Genomic DNA, 13,004 nt, shown 5'->3' with positions numbered 1-13,004 from the left:
GTGTTTGATTTTAGATCTTATTTCTTTTTGTGATCAATTTTAATCTCTTATTTCTTGCATTTATGATTGATTTCAGCCAGTCCCCCGGACACGGATCGAAACCTACGATCGAGTTCAAGCTTTGCGGGCTTGGTTTTCTAACCCAGTTGGCGATGGTCGCAGAATCCAAGCATACATCATTCCATCGGTTGATCAGCACCAGGTAAGCCATTTTAAATGGTAAAACCTAGGACATACTAAGCTATGATTGTCCAAAAAGATCACATGATAATTTGGGGAGAGAAAAATGTTGAAATATCATATATCAGTTCGCGAGACATTGAGCTATCTAGTGGTTGGATCGACAATAATTCTCTGGTAACTATATGAATAAAAAGGGATTATGGAAAAGTTATGGATCAATACAATCCGGTGTGTGTGTTTGTATTACAATTTTACAAAATGTTTTTCGTCTTTTATGGTTATTTATTTCATTCAAATTTCAGCCACAGATATAATACTTAATCTAGCATAGTATCCATGTATGAGAAACCATTGTGGCGAATAAGAAAGAAATAACTAATAAGCGACACTGTTTAGTTTGGTTTATTTCCTAAATAAAGCAAATTCCTTTTCTCAGTCCGAAAGGTGCCGGGTGCTGTATTTCTATTCTTATAACATAAAGTGGGGCAAACGATCTGAAAATTTTACAGGACGCTAGTCTGTAACGATTTATAATGATAAATGAAATGTTTACATACTGTCCCTGAGAAAAATAACTAATATTTTGTAACAGTCAAAAACAAATATCAAAGTTTTTTCTTTTAACATTTCAGAGCGAGTACGTTTCACCGTATGATAAAAGACGGGGATTTATTTCTGGATTTGAAGGCTCAGCAGGTAAGAATTCATCACGTGTTTTGCGTTGATATTTATTTCACTATATTCATTTTTCTTTTGTGAACTTTGTTGAAAAATAAATGCGATGAAAACATTTAAAATATTGTGTTCTTTCCACGTGTTACTTAGATTGTATAATATTCATTGTGTGACGAAAAGTTCCATATGAAATCTTACAAGATTTAAGGATAAAAGGAAAAGGCAGCTCCAATAGCACCACATTCTTGTCATAGGCCGCTTTCCAAATAAGAAATTAAATACCTTTCACTAAATCAGTGTTTAATTTTGTTCTCCCAAGAAATATTTTTTTAAAGAAAATCCGCTTCCAAGATTTAAAAGTTCTTCCATTTATGGTTTGGTGAATACGTACAAATTGAAAAAGAAAATGAGTGAATCTATAGAAACACCTAATTTCTGTACGAAATTATAAACATTCAATGAATACGAAATTATAAACATTCAATGAATACGAAATTATAAACATTCAATGAATACGAAATTATAAGCATTCAATGAATAGGAAATTATAAACATTCAATGAATACGAAATTATACACATTCAATGAATGGGTCATAACACCGAACTCAATTTCAGATACGATTTGAGTTTTTAGTTTCTATATTTTCGGTAGTGATCTGAACTAAATTTTTCTTCAAAAAAGTCGGAAATTACTTAAATAAAATTTCCAAATGAACAATGAGAAATACAAACATTGTAATTTTCGATAAAGAATAAATTATAAAATTTTAATCGATGAATTTGTTATTATCTAGTTCCTGTCAATAAGCTGTAGAAAAAAAACCTTTATATTTCTCATGCTTGCGCTTAACTAAGAAAAATAATAAGAAAATGCCAAAGTAATTACAAGGTTATTCTTTCGTATTTATATGACTCCAAGATGGCGATCGTGGTTTGTTCGTCTTGAATTAAAAAAAAAGTGTCTTTGTATCCTTCAAATAATCTACGCTTGTGTCATATATTATAAACATAGGTGTGAATAGAAGTCTGAATGAAAATTATTTTTATAGGCTTATGAAAAACAGGTTATCGTAAGAATTATTTTTTTATTGCAAAACTTGTAGGTAAATATCTCGATTTCATTTTTTATTAAAGGCGTTTAAATGGATACTTCTATTTAGGTGAGTAATTCTTAGTCGGTATTTAGGTTAGTAATTCTTAGTCAGTATAAATTTTCCAGAAAAAGGCGAGGTTGAATAGATTATATTCGTGTCATTAACATAATGGGAGAAAATAAAAAGAAAATATGCTAGTACGAATCAAATATCGATATATCAGATGAATTGTCATTTGGGTCTGACTATGAAAATCCCCAAAATGACATCATATGTTACCACTTTAAAAAATACTGAAAATTTACCCATAATGTATTTTACTAGCTGATGTACCGGGTTTCTTTTTTTTTTTTTTCTTGAATTTTATAACCAAGATTAGAAGTTGAAAACATCTACTACATATTTTTCATTCTTATTTTTTATTAAAACTATTCAAGGTTATGATGATGATCGATAAGAAATAACTGGGACGTTATAGAAAAAAATAATTGTCGAGTGTGAGATTTGAATTCATGATAGCATAAAATATTTGAACTGAAGGCGAACGCTTTGTCCATAAGGTCACTAGTCTTAGGAAGATATTTTTCATTTTTACCTACTTAAATAAGTTTATTGTAGATATTCTTTTACCACTCGAAAATAATTCGATTGTTTCAAATAAATAAAGAATCTTTTTCCTTGGTTATTTCTGTAAACTTTTCCATAGTTGCAGGGAAAATTATAATTTTCTAAAAATAAAACTCTCAAAACTGTGTTGGAGTGAAAAAAGAAAGATCTTAAAGAGTTTTTTTTTTTTCATTTAAAATACTCAATGATTTTTAAGAACAATTATCATTATTATCTTTGTTAATTACTTGTTGACCAGATGCTTCCAGTCAGTAATTGATGCTAATGGGTAACCAATCAAATATGAAGTATTTATCGATTATTTTGACTTTTCAAATATAGAACAGTTATCACAGTCTTGATTAATCTGTTGATATCAGCTGTTCTTTCTGTTCAATACCGCGTATATAAATATGATTTACAACATAACTCTAAAATAGTGGTATAATAATGTTAAAAGTAAATATAAATAACATGATACAACTAATTATAATAAAAATGAAATAGAAAAGGAATTATAATCTGGTTTACGCCACCTTATAAACAGATGCTAAGAACTGAATTTAGCAAAAAAAATAAATAATCATTATCTACAGATATGTATGTTTCATGTTCACTAACAAACATCAGTATAACTTAACTATAAAATGATCATAGAATATAACTTAATGCAGTTAACCTAATGATTTCCATCGTGCAGCTTACTTGCTATAAATATATTTTAATACTACTACTTATATTATGTATAATATCATTATTCATTGAAAGTTATTACGCAATTAATTATAAGCTATTATTCACTGATAACAGGCGTCTTTTCTTGGAATTATTGTGAAAAAGAGTCTCCCTACATTTCCAGTATTTTCTAACTCTTTTCGATCACCATTGCAAACAATTTTGCATTATCGCAGCAACCAGTATTTCTTTATCTATTATAGACAATGGCATTTGACCTTCTCAATAAGCCTCTCAAATGTCCCCGTACTTTTGGCACCCTTTCAGTGGAGGTCTGGTTAGTGCTAACCCTTCTCAGTCTCTCCATCCTCCTTCATCCTTTACAGCCATTTTGTGTGGTACTCGGTTGATATCATTCTTTATTTTTTTAATTTTTGTAGGAGGTGGGGATCAGATTATGGGATTTATAAAAGTTTCAATTTCTCAGGACTCTTATTATTATTTGTACTCATTAGGAGTTTTCACACAGGTCATCATCATTGATTGCTTATTGACAACAACCAGTGCTGTTCTCTGTAATCTAAGTAGCATTAAGTCTCTCCAGATTTTCAGCATTTTCCATATCTTTCGATAACATTTGCAAATAAATTTGTGTTATCGCAACACTCGCTTGCCACCAACTTCTCACTGGCAATGAGTGTTAGTGTTTTTTTCTACTCAGTCTTTCAATAATCCTGGATCCTTCGACTGTTTGGCGTTGTGCTAGTTGATACTGACTCTACAATCTTTGTTTTAGGGGGGGATTCAGTTTTATAGGTTACATCTTTTTGTTTCACTTCTGTTGCAGTTTCTATATATCCGGTTAGCATTTGTCGCTCATTTGGATTAGTTTCTGCACTCGAGATTGCTCCTTAAGATTTCGGCTGTTTTCAGAATTACCGTCCGTTACATAGTCTCAGTCTTCCCATCGATTCCAATTTATCTTCGTCTTTTTTTTCAAATTCTTTGTAACTGTTCCTATTGCTCCTGCAATTATTGGTATTATATTAACTTTCTTCAGGTTCCGTATTCCTTTCAGTTTTCTGACAATTTCCGCATATTTGTTCAGATTTTCTGTCTCTTTAATCTTTACTCTGTAGTCTGCTGGGACATCAGAATCTGCAATTTTGCTGTTTCTTTCCTTCTTGTTAATTATTATGATCTGTTTGTATTTTCATGTTTCAGAGGATTTTGTACTTTTCGTCTTTACTGTACTGTCTTCGGTTTGATTTTGAACCATTTGTCCCATGATCGAGGTGTAATCATTTACAAAGTTCCCAGTGTACTGCCTTCCACATGCAGTTGTGCCTGTCCTTATATTCCTTTTGGGCTAGTTTGCTGTATTCAGTTATTATGTGGTTTATTATTTCGTCTTCTCGCCCGAAGTCTACATTCACTATTTTCTTGTATTTTATCTATCTTAGCTTTAATGTGGTTGGCTCTAATTGCGTTGTTCTGTGCAGTTGTCAATAGGGGTTCTGTTTTTCTGTTCATGTGTCCTTTTCTTAGCCACATTCAGATGTTTTCATCATTCTCTTCTTTTGTTATTCTGATGAATTGTTCATGTAGTGCTTTCTCTTTCCACTTTTCTTTTTTTGTTGTTTATTTCTGGTTTTATTGCTTCTTATATTATTCTTCTTGGTGGGGTCTCTCACTGCAGAGATCAATCTTTCTGTATTTTGTCTTATGCACTTTTCCAAATCTATTTTGTGCTTTTTATGCAGTCTTCTACATTTATCAGTCTCCTTTCTCCTTCGGTTTTTTTTTTCACATAGAGTTGTTTTTGAGGTGTAATGCGTTGTGCATTGGCATTAGTTTCTTCGTCTTAGTTTTGTTTCTAATAGTTTCCTTGTTCTTCTCATGTATCTTTTTCTTCTAATCTTCTTTTTAATTTCTGTAGATTTAAGGGTGTCTGCTTCCTCTAGATATTTGTGTTATTTTCACCGATCGCCTTCATCTCTTGGTTGATCAGTTGTCTACCTCCTGATTCCTCCAGTTTTCCCTTTTCAATTGCTAATAATTCACACTTTTCCATTCCAATGTCCTGATTGAATATTCTGGTTATTTTTGTCAGGTTCTCCAGCTCCTTGTTGCTTTTAGCAAACAGCTTCTGATTATCCATATGCATGAGCTGGTTTATTCTTTGTCCTGTCTGTAAACTTGTATCCAGCATTACATTCCTTCAATATGTAGTTTAGTAGCATTGTTGAATAGTATTCTGGGAAACGCCGGAATTTTTGCTGGTTGTGCACACACGCATGTGTAGCTGGATGCACACACGCAAATATTGTGGAAATCTTCAAACTAACAAATGTCATCAAAAGTTATAACAATTGCAAGAAGTGTGCATAAGCTTTGAAATCAACATTCTTCAATTGACAAATTTTGAAAACAGTCATATTGAAATTTGGCATTGGACGAATTTAATAAGGGCCAGTGGAATGCGGCATGGAAAAAATTAAATTCCTATCTAAAGTGTTTTTGTAAATAAAAACAAATGCCAGCAAAGGAAAAAGGTGAGATAGACAGAAAAGGGCACCTAGACGACCAGTTACCATTTTGTGTCACCCACAACATTTCACCACGCCCCATCTCTCTCTCTCTCTCTCTCTCTCTCTCTCTCTCTCTCTCTCTCTCTCTCTCTCCATAGTACAGAAAGTATAGTAGTATAGAAAGAATTGAACAGAAAATAAATTCTCATTCCTTTTTATAAACTTACGTCAAGTGTTTTTTGTAAAACAACTAATTGTCCTATATACATTCGTCCAGAACGTGAAATTCTATTTAACAGATCAAATAGGCGGCACGGTTAAAAGCTAAATAACTACAGTATAACCTAACAGCATCATGGCTATGATAAATAGAAGTGGTGATAATGAGTCTCCTTGGAAGATGCCTTTCTGTATTCTTAGTCAGGTACTGTTCTCCAGTTGTACGTTTCAGTCTTCGTGTTTCTATTGCTTTCTTAATAATATTATTAATCTTTCCAGATACCTTGTGAAGTATTCAATTATCCAGGCTTGTGAGATTCTGTCAGAGGCTTTCTTTTAATTAACCCATTCCATAGCTATGTTCTTTCTCCTGTTTTTTTTTGTTTTTTTTTACTTCTCTCACGGCCTTTTGATCTGTGTATGATAAGTCTTGTGTCCTTGTTCTTCCTTTCTGACATCTCTTTTGTTCTTTGATAAGTAATCCATGGTTATAAAGGGAAGTAGATTTGTTCTCTCAGTTGTACTGTTAAATTTTTCCATGTAGTTGGTAAGCAGGTTATCGGTCTGTAATTGCTTGGGAGTCGTCCCTTTTCCGTTTTTATCAACATGGTTCTTTCTTCAGTCATCCATTCTGGTACTTCTGTTTTTGAGATGCATTTTCTTATACTTTACGCCAGTCTATCATGGAGCGTCATGAATTTTTGAACCAGTATCCATGTATCCGATCCTGATTTGGTGCTCTCTAATTTGCCATTTTCTATAAGGTCTTTTTCAGCGTTTCTTCATTATTTTCTGTTTCTCTTCTTTCTTCAATTTCCTGGAGTTTATTTTGCATATATTTCAGCAATTTGGTGTATCTGTTGTGGTCTTGTGGCTGTCCCAATATCTGGCTCCAGAAGTGTTTGGTTTTTGTTGGGTCTAGCTGTCCCGTTCTTGTTATTCTCTCGTTCACGTTTTGATAAAATTGTTTTTCATTGATTTCAAACGTTTTGACTTATATTTGTATCGTTTCAGTCTTCTTTCTTTTTCTTTTGATTCTTCGTGTTTCTTATTGAGTATTTCCTTGCACACCAATTATTGTTGTTATTATTATTGTTATTATTATTTTTATTATTGTTATATTAATATTATTGTTATTATTATTGTTATTATTGTTAATATTATTATCGTTATTATTATTGTTATTATTATTGTTGTTGTTATTATTATTATTATTATTATTATTATTATTATTATTATTATTATTATTATTATTATTATTGTAAATGAGATAATTAATAAAATATTACATTTCTGAATTAACAAACAAAATTACACCCAAAAAGATTTATAACTGATGTTTTGTGTCTTTTTACTTTGAATCAATTTCAATTTTTCAATAGGAACGGCTGTCGTCACGGTCAATGAGTCGGCACTTTGGACTGATGGCCGTTACTTTTTAGAGGCCGAAAGTGTGCTTGATTGTCATTGGAGGCTACAACGACAACGTAAGTATCTATTCATCAATTACGGCCAGTATATATTTTAAATGCCACGTTTTGGAAGTTAGATTTTACTCAAATTAAAAACCAAACTTATGTCTCACTTTGTCCTCGTGAGAAATAAATGAACGGAAACAATCTCATTTGTTAATACGCTAATCTTACAAGCTTTTTTTGCTTCATTTTAATTTCCCAACATAAAAGTTCACTCAATATGATTGTGTTTAAAAAGTAATGTTTTTATATTTCTCTTTTATGTCACAGATACTCCAGGAGTACCATCTATATCAGAATGGTTAGGAAGTGTGCTGCCATCGGGAGCTAGGGTCGGAGCCAGTCCATTACTGCTTACTGCAGGTCGGAAATAAATATTTTCTATGCAATATTTATCTATCTAGCTTTATATATATATATATATATATATATATATATATATATATATATATATATATATATATATATATATATATATATAAGGCACATTATCTGTGTGTGTGTGTTTGTGTGTGAGAGACAGAGAGAGACAGAGAAAGAGAGTTCCCTACCAACTCCGAACGGCTTGGCCAATTTTTTTTTTTTCACAGAAATGTACTTTATGTGTCTGGGAGTGTTCTTAGATTAGTTTTGTATCGGAATACCTTCGATAAGTATTTAAAATCAGTAATTGATAGAATTCAATTAAAGAACTAGTCCTATTCTGAACAAAGTTAAAACATTTATACAGCCTAACATCACAAGTGCGTTTAAGAAGTTTTATTTCTGCACAAGCAGAATGGACCAGTGTATAAAATCAATAGTAGATTCTTTGCTAAGTCAGGAGCGCATACGAAATAAATGTTCTGTTTAGAGTACAATTGAACCATGATACTTGACTTTCGCATTTTGAACTTTAATTCAAATCATTATATAAAATAATTTTATAAAATCAATGTAGACTACAATGTATTGTAGAATAAGTTACTGCAGGGTGACATGTGAAGCTTCCTCCAAGTGTACGGGGGGGGGGTCCTTGACCAACTTGATCAACAAATGGACGATTTCACTGATTTCGATGACAATAAAAGTATTAAGAGTGTTGAATATTTGTTGATCATCATTAAATCCCAGGCAACGTCTGGTTTCCCTGCTACTATATATATATATATATATTAATTTTATTTATACAAACATTAATGGCTACATATGTGCATACATGTTTCTGTAATCACCCACGTTGGGGGATTACGTCTTCAGGCCAAGAACCACCAAGAAGGTGGTTCTTGGCCTGAAGACGTAATCCCCCAACGTGGGTGATTACAGAAACATGTATGCACATATGTAGCCATTAATGTTTGTATAAATAAAATTAATATACATGCTCTGTTCACTCATTGAGCACTATTTTGGTAGACACGTGTTGTTTCATTGGATGTACTTCTAGGAAACTAAACTCTACTGGCTATATATATATATATATATATATATATATATATATATATATATTTGTAGTCATCGACATACAGTCCTGTTTCGTTGTATCACAACTCATCAGTGCTGCTAGACGAGCACTCTCCCAAGCCAAGGATCGAACCTAGAACCGTCGTGTTGGCAGTTCTACCCCTCGACCACAGAAGCGATGCCCGCAAATAATCTTTCCGAATGTCTATTTAAACAAACATCCATCCGCCATGTGTAAAGTGCTCAAACCGCTTGTTTGTAAACAAACCGCGAGCTTCGCATTTTTAAGCCAGATTAAGTAGCGAGTGAGATTACTTACGACAGTGCTCAATCCAAAGAGGGGGGGGGTTAAAATATATTTGTAGTCATCGGCATACAGTCCTGTTTCGTTGTATCACAACTCATCAGTGCCGCTAGACTAGCACCACTCCCAAGCCAAGGATCGAACCTATATATATCAAGAAGTAAAAAATTAAGTTTACAAGCCAAAAGTTCCTGTAAACTTAAAGAGAATATAAAGTAAATATTTATATTTATATAGTAATCCCAACCAAATAAAAAAACTCAATATAACCAAAATAGGAAAATAGAGCTTGCCATAAAAGAACATAATTAAAGACTGTAAATTATAATTTACAAGAATTTATTGTTTGACAGAATACTCCAAAAGAAATATTAAGGATTTCCTTAATCCACTGAATTTCAAAGAATACATTATTTTCTTCAGAGGAAAAATATTAGCAAATAATTATTATAGTAGAGCTATGAATAGTTTAGCTTTGTCAGATGCCGCTGAAATTACCTCAGGTCTATTGATGATGGTTGAAATAGAGGACAGGCCTCTGTTCATGACCCTGTTTGTTATTCGCCAAAACTAATGAGTATCAAACCGCTACTCAGCTACTTTAGTCTTGACTGACTGAGCATATGGCTCTCTCGCATTCTTTAATACTCTTGCCGTGGTTTCTGGCAGTTCTAAATGCGGCTTTATTTTCAAAACATCTAATTCGTTGAAAGCAATGGAAATAGTAGTTTCTATGGTCAATGGTAGTGGCACATTTTGGAGTGAAGCACAGCTGGCTTTTAGGAGATTTTTGCTGGGATTTCTGTGAGGATATGCAGTGATCTGTACTGACAGTTAATCATTCAATCAAGTCTGATAATATAGAGGATACATTCTCTTTAAACATGTAAATATTCGGAAGCTATCCCAGTCAGCATTAGAGTATTGATATGCTGTACGATGGAGAGATGCATTTTCTACAATCTTAATTGAGACAATTAAGTGATCGGAAGATTCCAATGAAGACAGAATAAAGGATGAGCATAGTTCCGGGCAAGGTATAAGAAAAATGTCCAAGAGATTTGCATACTGACTGTCAGTGTTGAGCATAAGGGTGGGTTTGTGAACAACCTGTTAGTTCATAAGCTATGGAGAAATCATGACGAAACCTCTCTTGTCTTGTTTGAGTGAACATTGTTGTGAACATTGAAGTCTCCACAGACATGAATATTAGCCGAGTGATGAGATTAGTTTTCTCAGAGATACTCTCAATGATAGTAACTCCGCAGTAGGGGGGCGATAGAAGGCAAATATGAACATGGTGCTGTAAGTGCTACTTGAAAGCAAATATAAGGCAATTAAGGATCTTCCCTGAAGATATTTCTACCACATAGAAAGCCACCCTTAATGTTAGCACATATTCCATGCCGATGACGATTTTGGGGGGTTAAGTTTTGATGTCAAGTTTTAGTATTCTTTAACCGTGAACGTAGACCTTTGATGTTGGTAGTGGGTGTCTACGTTGGAAGTTGGAGTTCTGGGCAGTAATAATGCTTCTTGAGACTTTTCATATTGAAATGTGGGGTTGGTTAGAGCAGGGTACAGAGGGAAAGAAAAGGAGAAAAAGAAACGGGAAATGATTTTTTATAGACATGTAAAGGAAAAGCCGTAACAATTCCCACTAATCGAGAGGCCCAACCAGAAGCTACTGCATGGTCTAGAATCCATTCACCAAATGGCAATGGCCCCAGTACTTTGAAGTCGCTGATAGGACGATCTGCTTGGGGTTTAATCCAAGTTCGGGTCCCTGACTACCAAGCGGATAACATTAGTTCAGGTAAAACGTTTACCTCCAGCAGCGTTATTAGTGACAAGGATAGGAATATAAAGGAAAAATAAAGACATCTCAAGCGACTGCTCATGAAAAAAAATGTCGATCTAGTATATAACTTTTTTCTTCTCCTTTTGTCAGAATCTTCACTCATTGTAAATAAGTACTGAGGGACAAAATAAGAGAAGCGAGATTTAAGGGGCTGTCGAAAACGCGCCCCCAATGCGCTTTCTACTCTCGATTCATGTTATACGACACATCAGCATAAATTCAGCCACACTGATGAGTCGTTAATTATATTTAATACGCAAACATACGCACACATGCATATATATGTCTGTTTGTTGGTTTTCATCATCAACAACTTTGATTACGACAAATTAATATTAGATTTTAACTGGCCAGATTATTTGGAAGATCGTATCGACGTGTTCTTAAAAAGGAAAATAATAGATTCAATTCCTTCCATCAAATAAATGGTTCGTTTCGGAATATTTTCCAAGAATATAGATAGATAGAGAGAGCGATAGATAGAGAGAGAGGCACATAAAGGGAGACTGTACATCTTAGTGTGTGTCAACATATTGATACGTTCGGAGCGATAAAAGTTACACGATGACATCAGTGTACTTAAGAGAGAAAAAAAAATCTGCATCAGAGAAAGAGAGTAGGAGAAGACATGTTTCTCTCGATGCAAATGAAAGGTACAGCTAACAGGCTATAAAATACATGCGTTTTTAAGGAAGCAAGAAACGCGGGAAAGTCATCATGAAAAGAATGATGTCTGTCCGTACAAAACTAATAAATTTTTATTGACATGTTAAAACAACGAAAGATAAAATGTTAAAACAACGAAAGATAAAATACGGACGTTCAGAAAGTGTTACCACGTTCCAAGTGAAATAAAGTTGTTTTGTCTGTAAAAATAATTTTAATAGACACATTCATTTCGGCTCACGCCGTGTGCGTTTACGCGTGACTGTGTGTGTAAATGTGATGGTAGATGTGCGTGTATATTAACGCGCTTTTTTTTTGTTAGTGAGAGAGTGCGTGTATGAATTGTGTACATGAATTCGGGTAGCAGTTTTTATGTGCTGTCGCTATGTTTAAAAATTCCCGTGTGTTCCGTTGCGTCTGTTAAGGGCCTTCGGCACCAAAAGGTCTGTGAAGTATGTGTCGCACGTACGTGTGGTGTCTCTAAAAAAATAATCAAACGAAAAGAGAGGAAAACAGTGCGTGCAATAAATAAACTTTTCAACCAATTTCACCCACATCTTTTAATTTGATGGAATGCAGCATATCAACCACAGATTAGCCGACAATATGAAAAAAAAGTGTCGACCCCCCCAATTACTTTCAATTTCTTTAATGTTTCAAAGATGCAATATTTTTATTAATCATCGTTGCTCGTTTCCCATAAAATAATACAGAGATCTTATGTTATACATCTCTATCCAGTTTAGTTATATTTATCTTATATGTATTTTTTTATGTATTTTATGTGTACATGTGTAAAGCGATTAAAACAAATAAAAACACACAATGCAAAAAAATATTAACAAAATAAATGGCAAGGAATAAAGTGCAGTATCTGTTCTGATGCTACACTAAGTCTATTCGATCCTCAGTCAGTGAAAGAAAAATCCTTTTAAACTGAGGCAAATTTTATTTTGTTCCAATGAAGAGTGCCTTTTTTGTAAAAGCTGGATGTTCCTCTCATCTAAAAACGACCTTGTGTCCAACTTTGCCTTCGTGGGGAGGCAAGTAAATAGGAGCAACAGGGAATAATTAATTATTTTCTTCAGTAAAGAAACCTCCGTGTTCATTGAGTTGAGCGATCAAATTTACACTTGAAATATCTTTCAAAAAATATAAAAGGATTCAATTTTTTGATAGCTAAACTTTACGAGTGTAATTTTGGTTAATCATAAAATCATTGCGATTTTAGCATTCTTATATATAATTTTGTGTTGCTTTTTAATTTATAG

General features: G+C 33.3%; 1 protein-coding gene across 1 annotated transcript in view; it reads left to right on the top strand.

The window, feature by feature from the left end:
• Positions 1–13,004, top strand: part of LOC145291984 (xaa-Pro aminopeptidase 1-like) — a 140,668-nt gene that overhangs the window by 72,353 nt on the left and 55,311 nt on the right. The window contains exons 3-6 of the mRNA XM_080137941.1: positions 77–202; positions 816–879; positions 7,367–7,471; positions 7,730–7,822. Of these exons, the coding sequence (XP_079994067.1) occupies positions 77–202; positions 816–879; positions 7,367–7,471; positions 7,730–7,822 (388 nt within the window). The remainder of the gene's footprint in view (positions 1–76; positions 203–815; positions 880–7,366; positions 7,472–7,729; positions 7,823–13,004) is intronic.

Source organism: Euprymna scolopes, chromosome 13, assembly GCF_053919585.1.
Source record: "Euprymna scolopes isolate OS-2025 chromosome 13, ASM5391958v1, whole genome shotgun sequence".
NCBI lineage: Eukaryota > Metazoa > Mollusca > Cephalopoda > Sepiida > Sepiolidae > Euprymna > Euprymna scolopes.
Note: the sequence above shows the minus strand (reverse complement) of the source record. Positions and strands in the feature narration are given on the sequence as shown.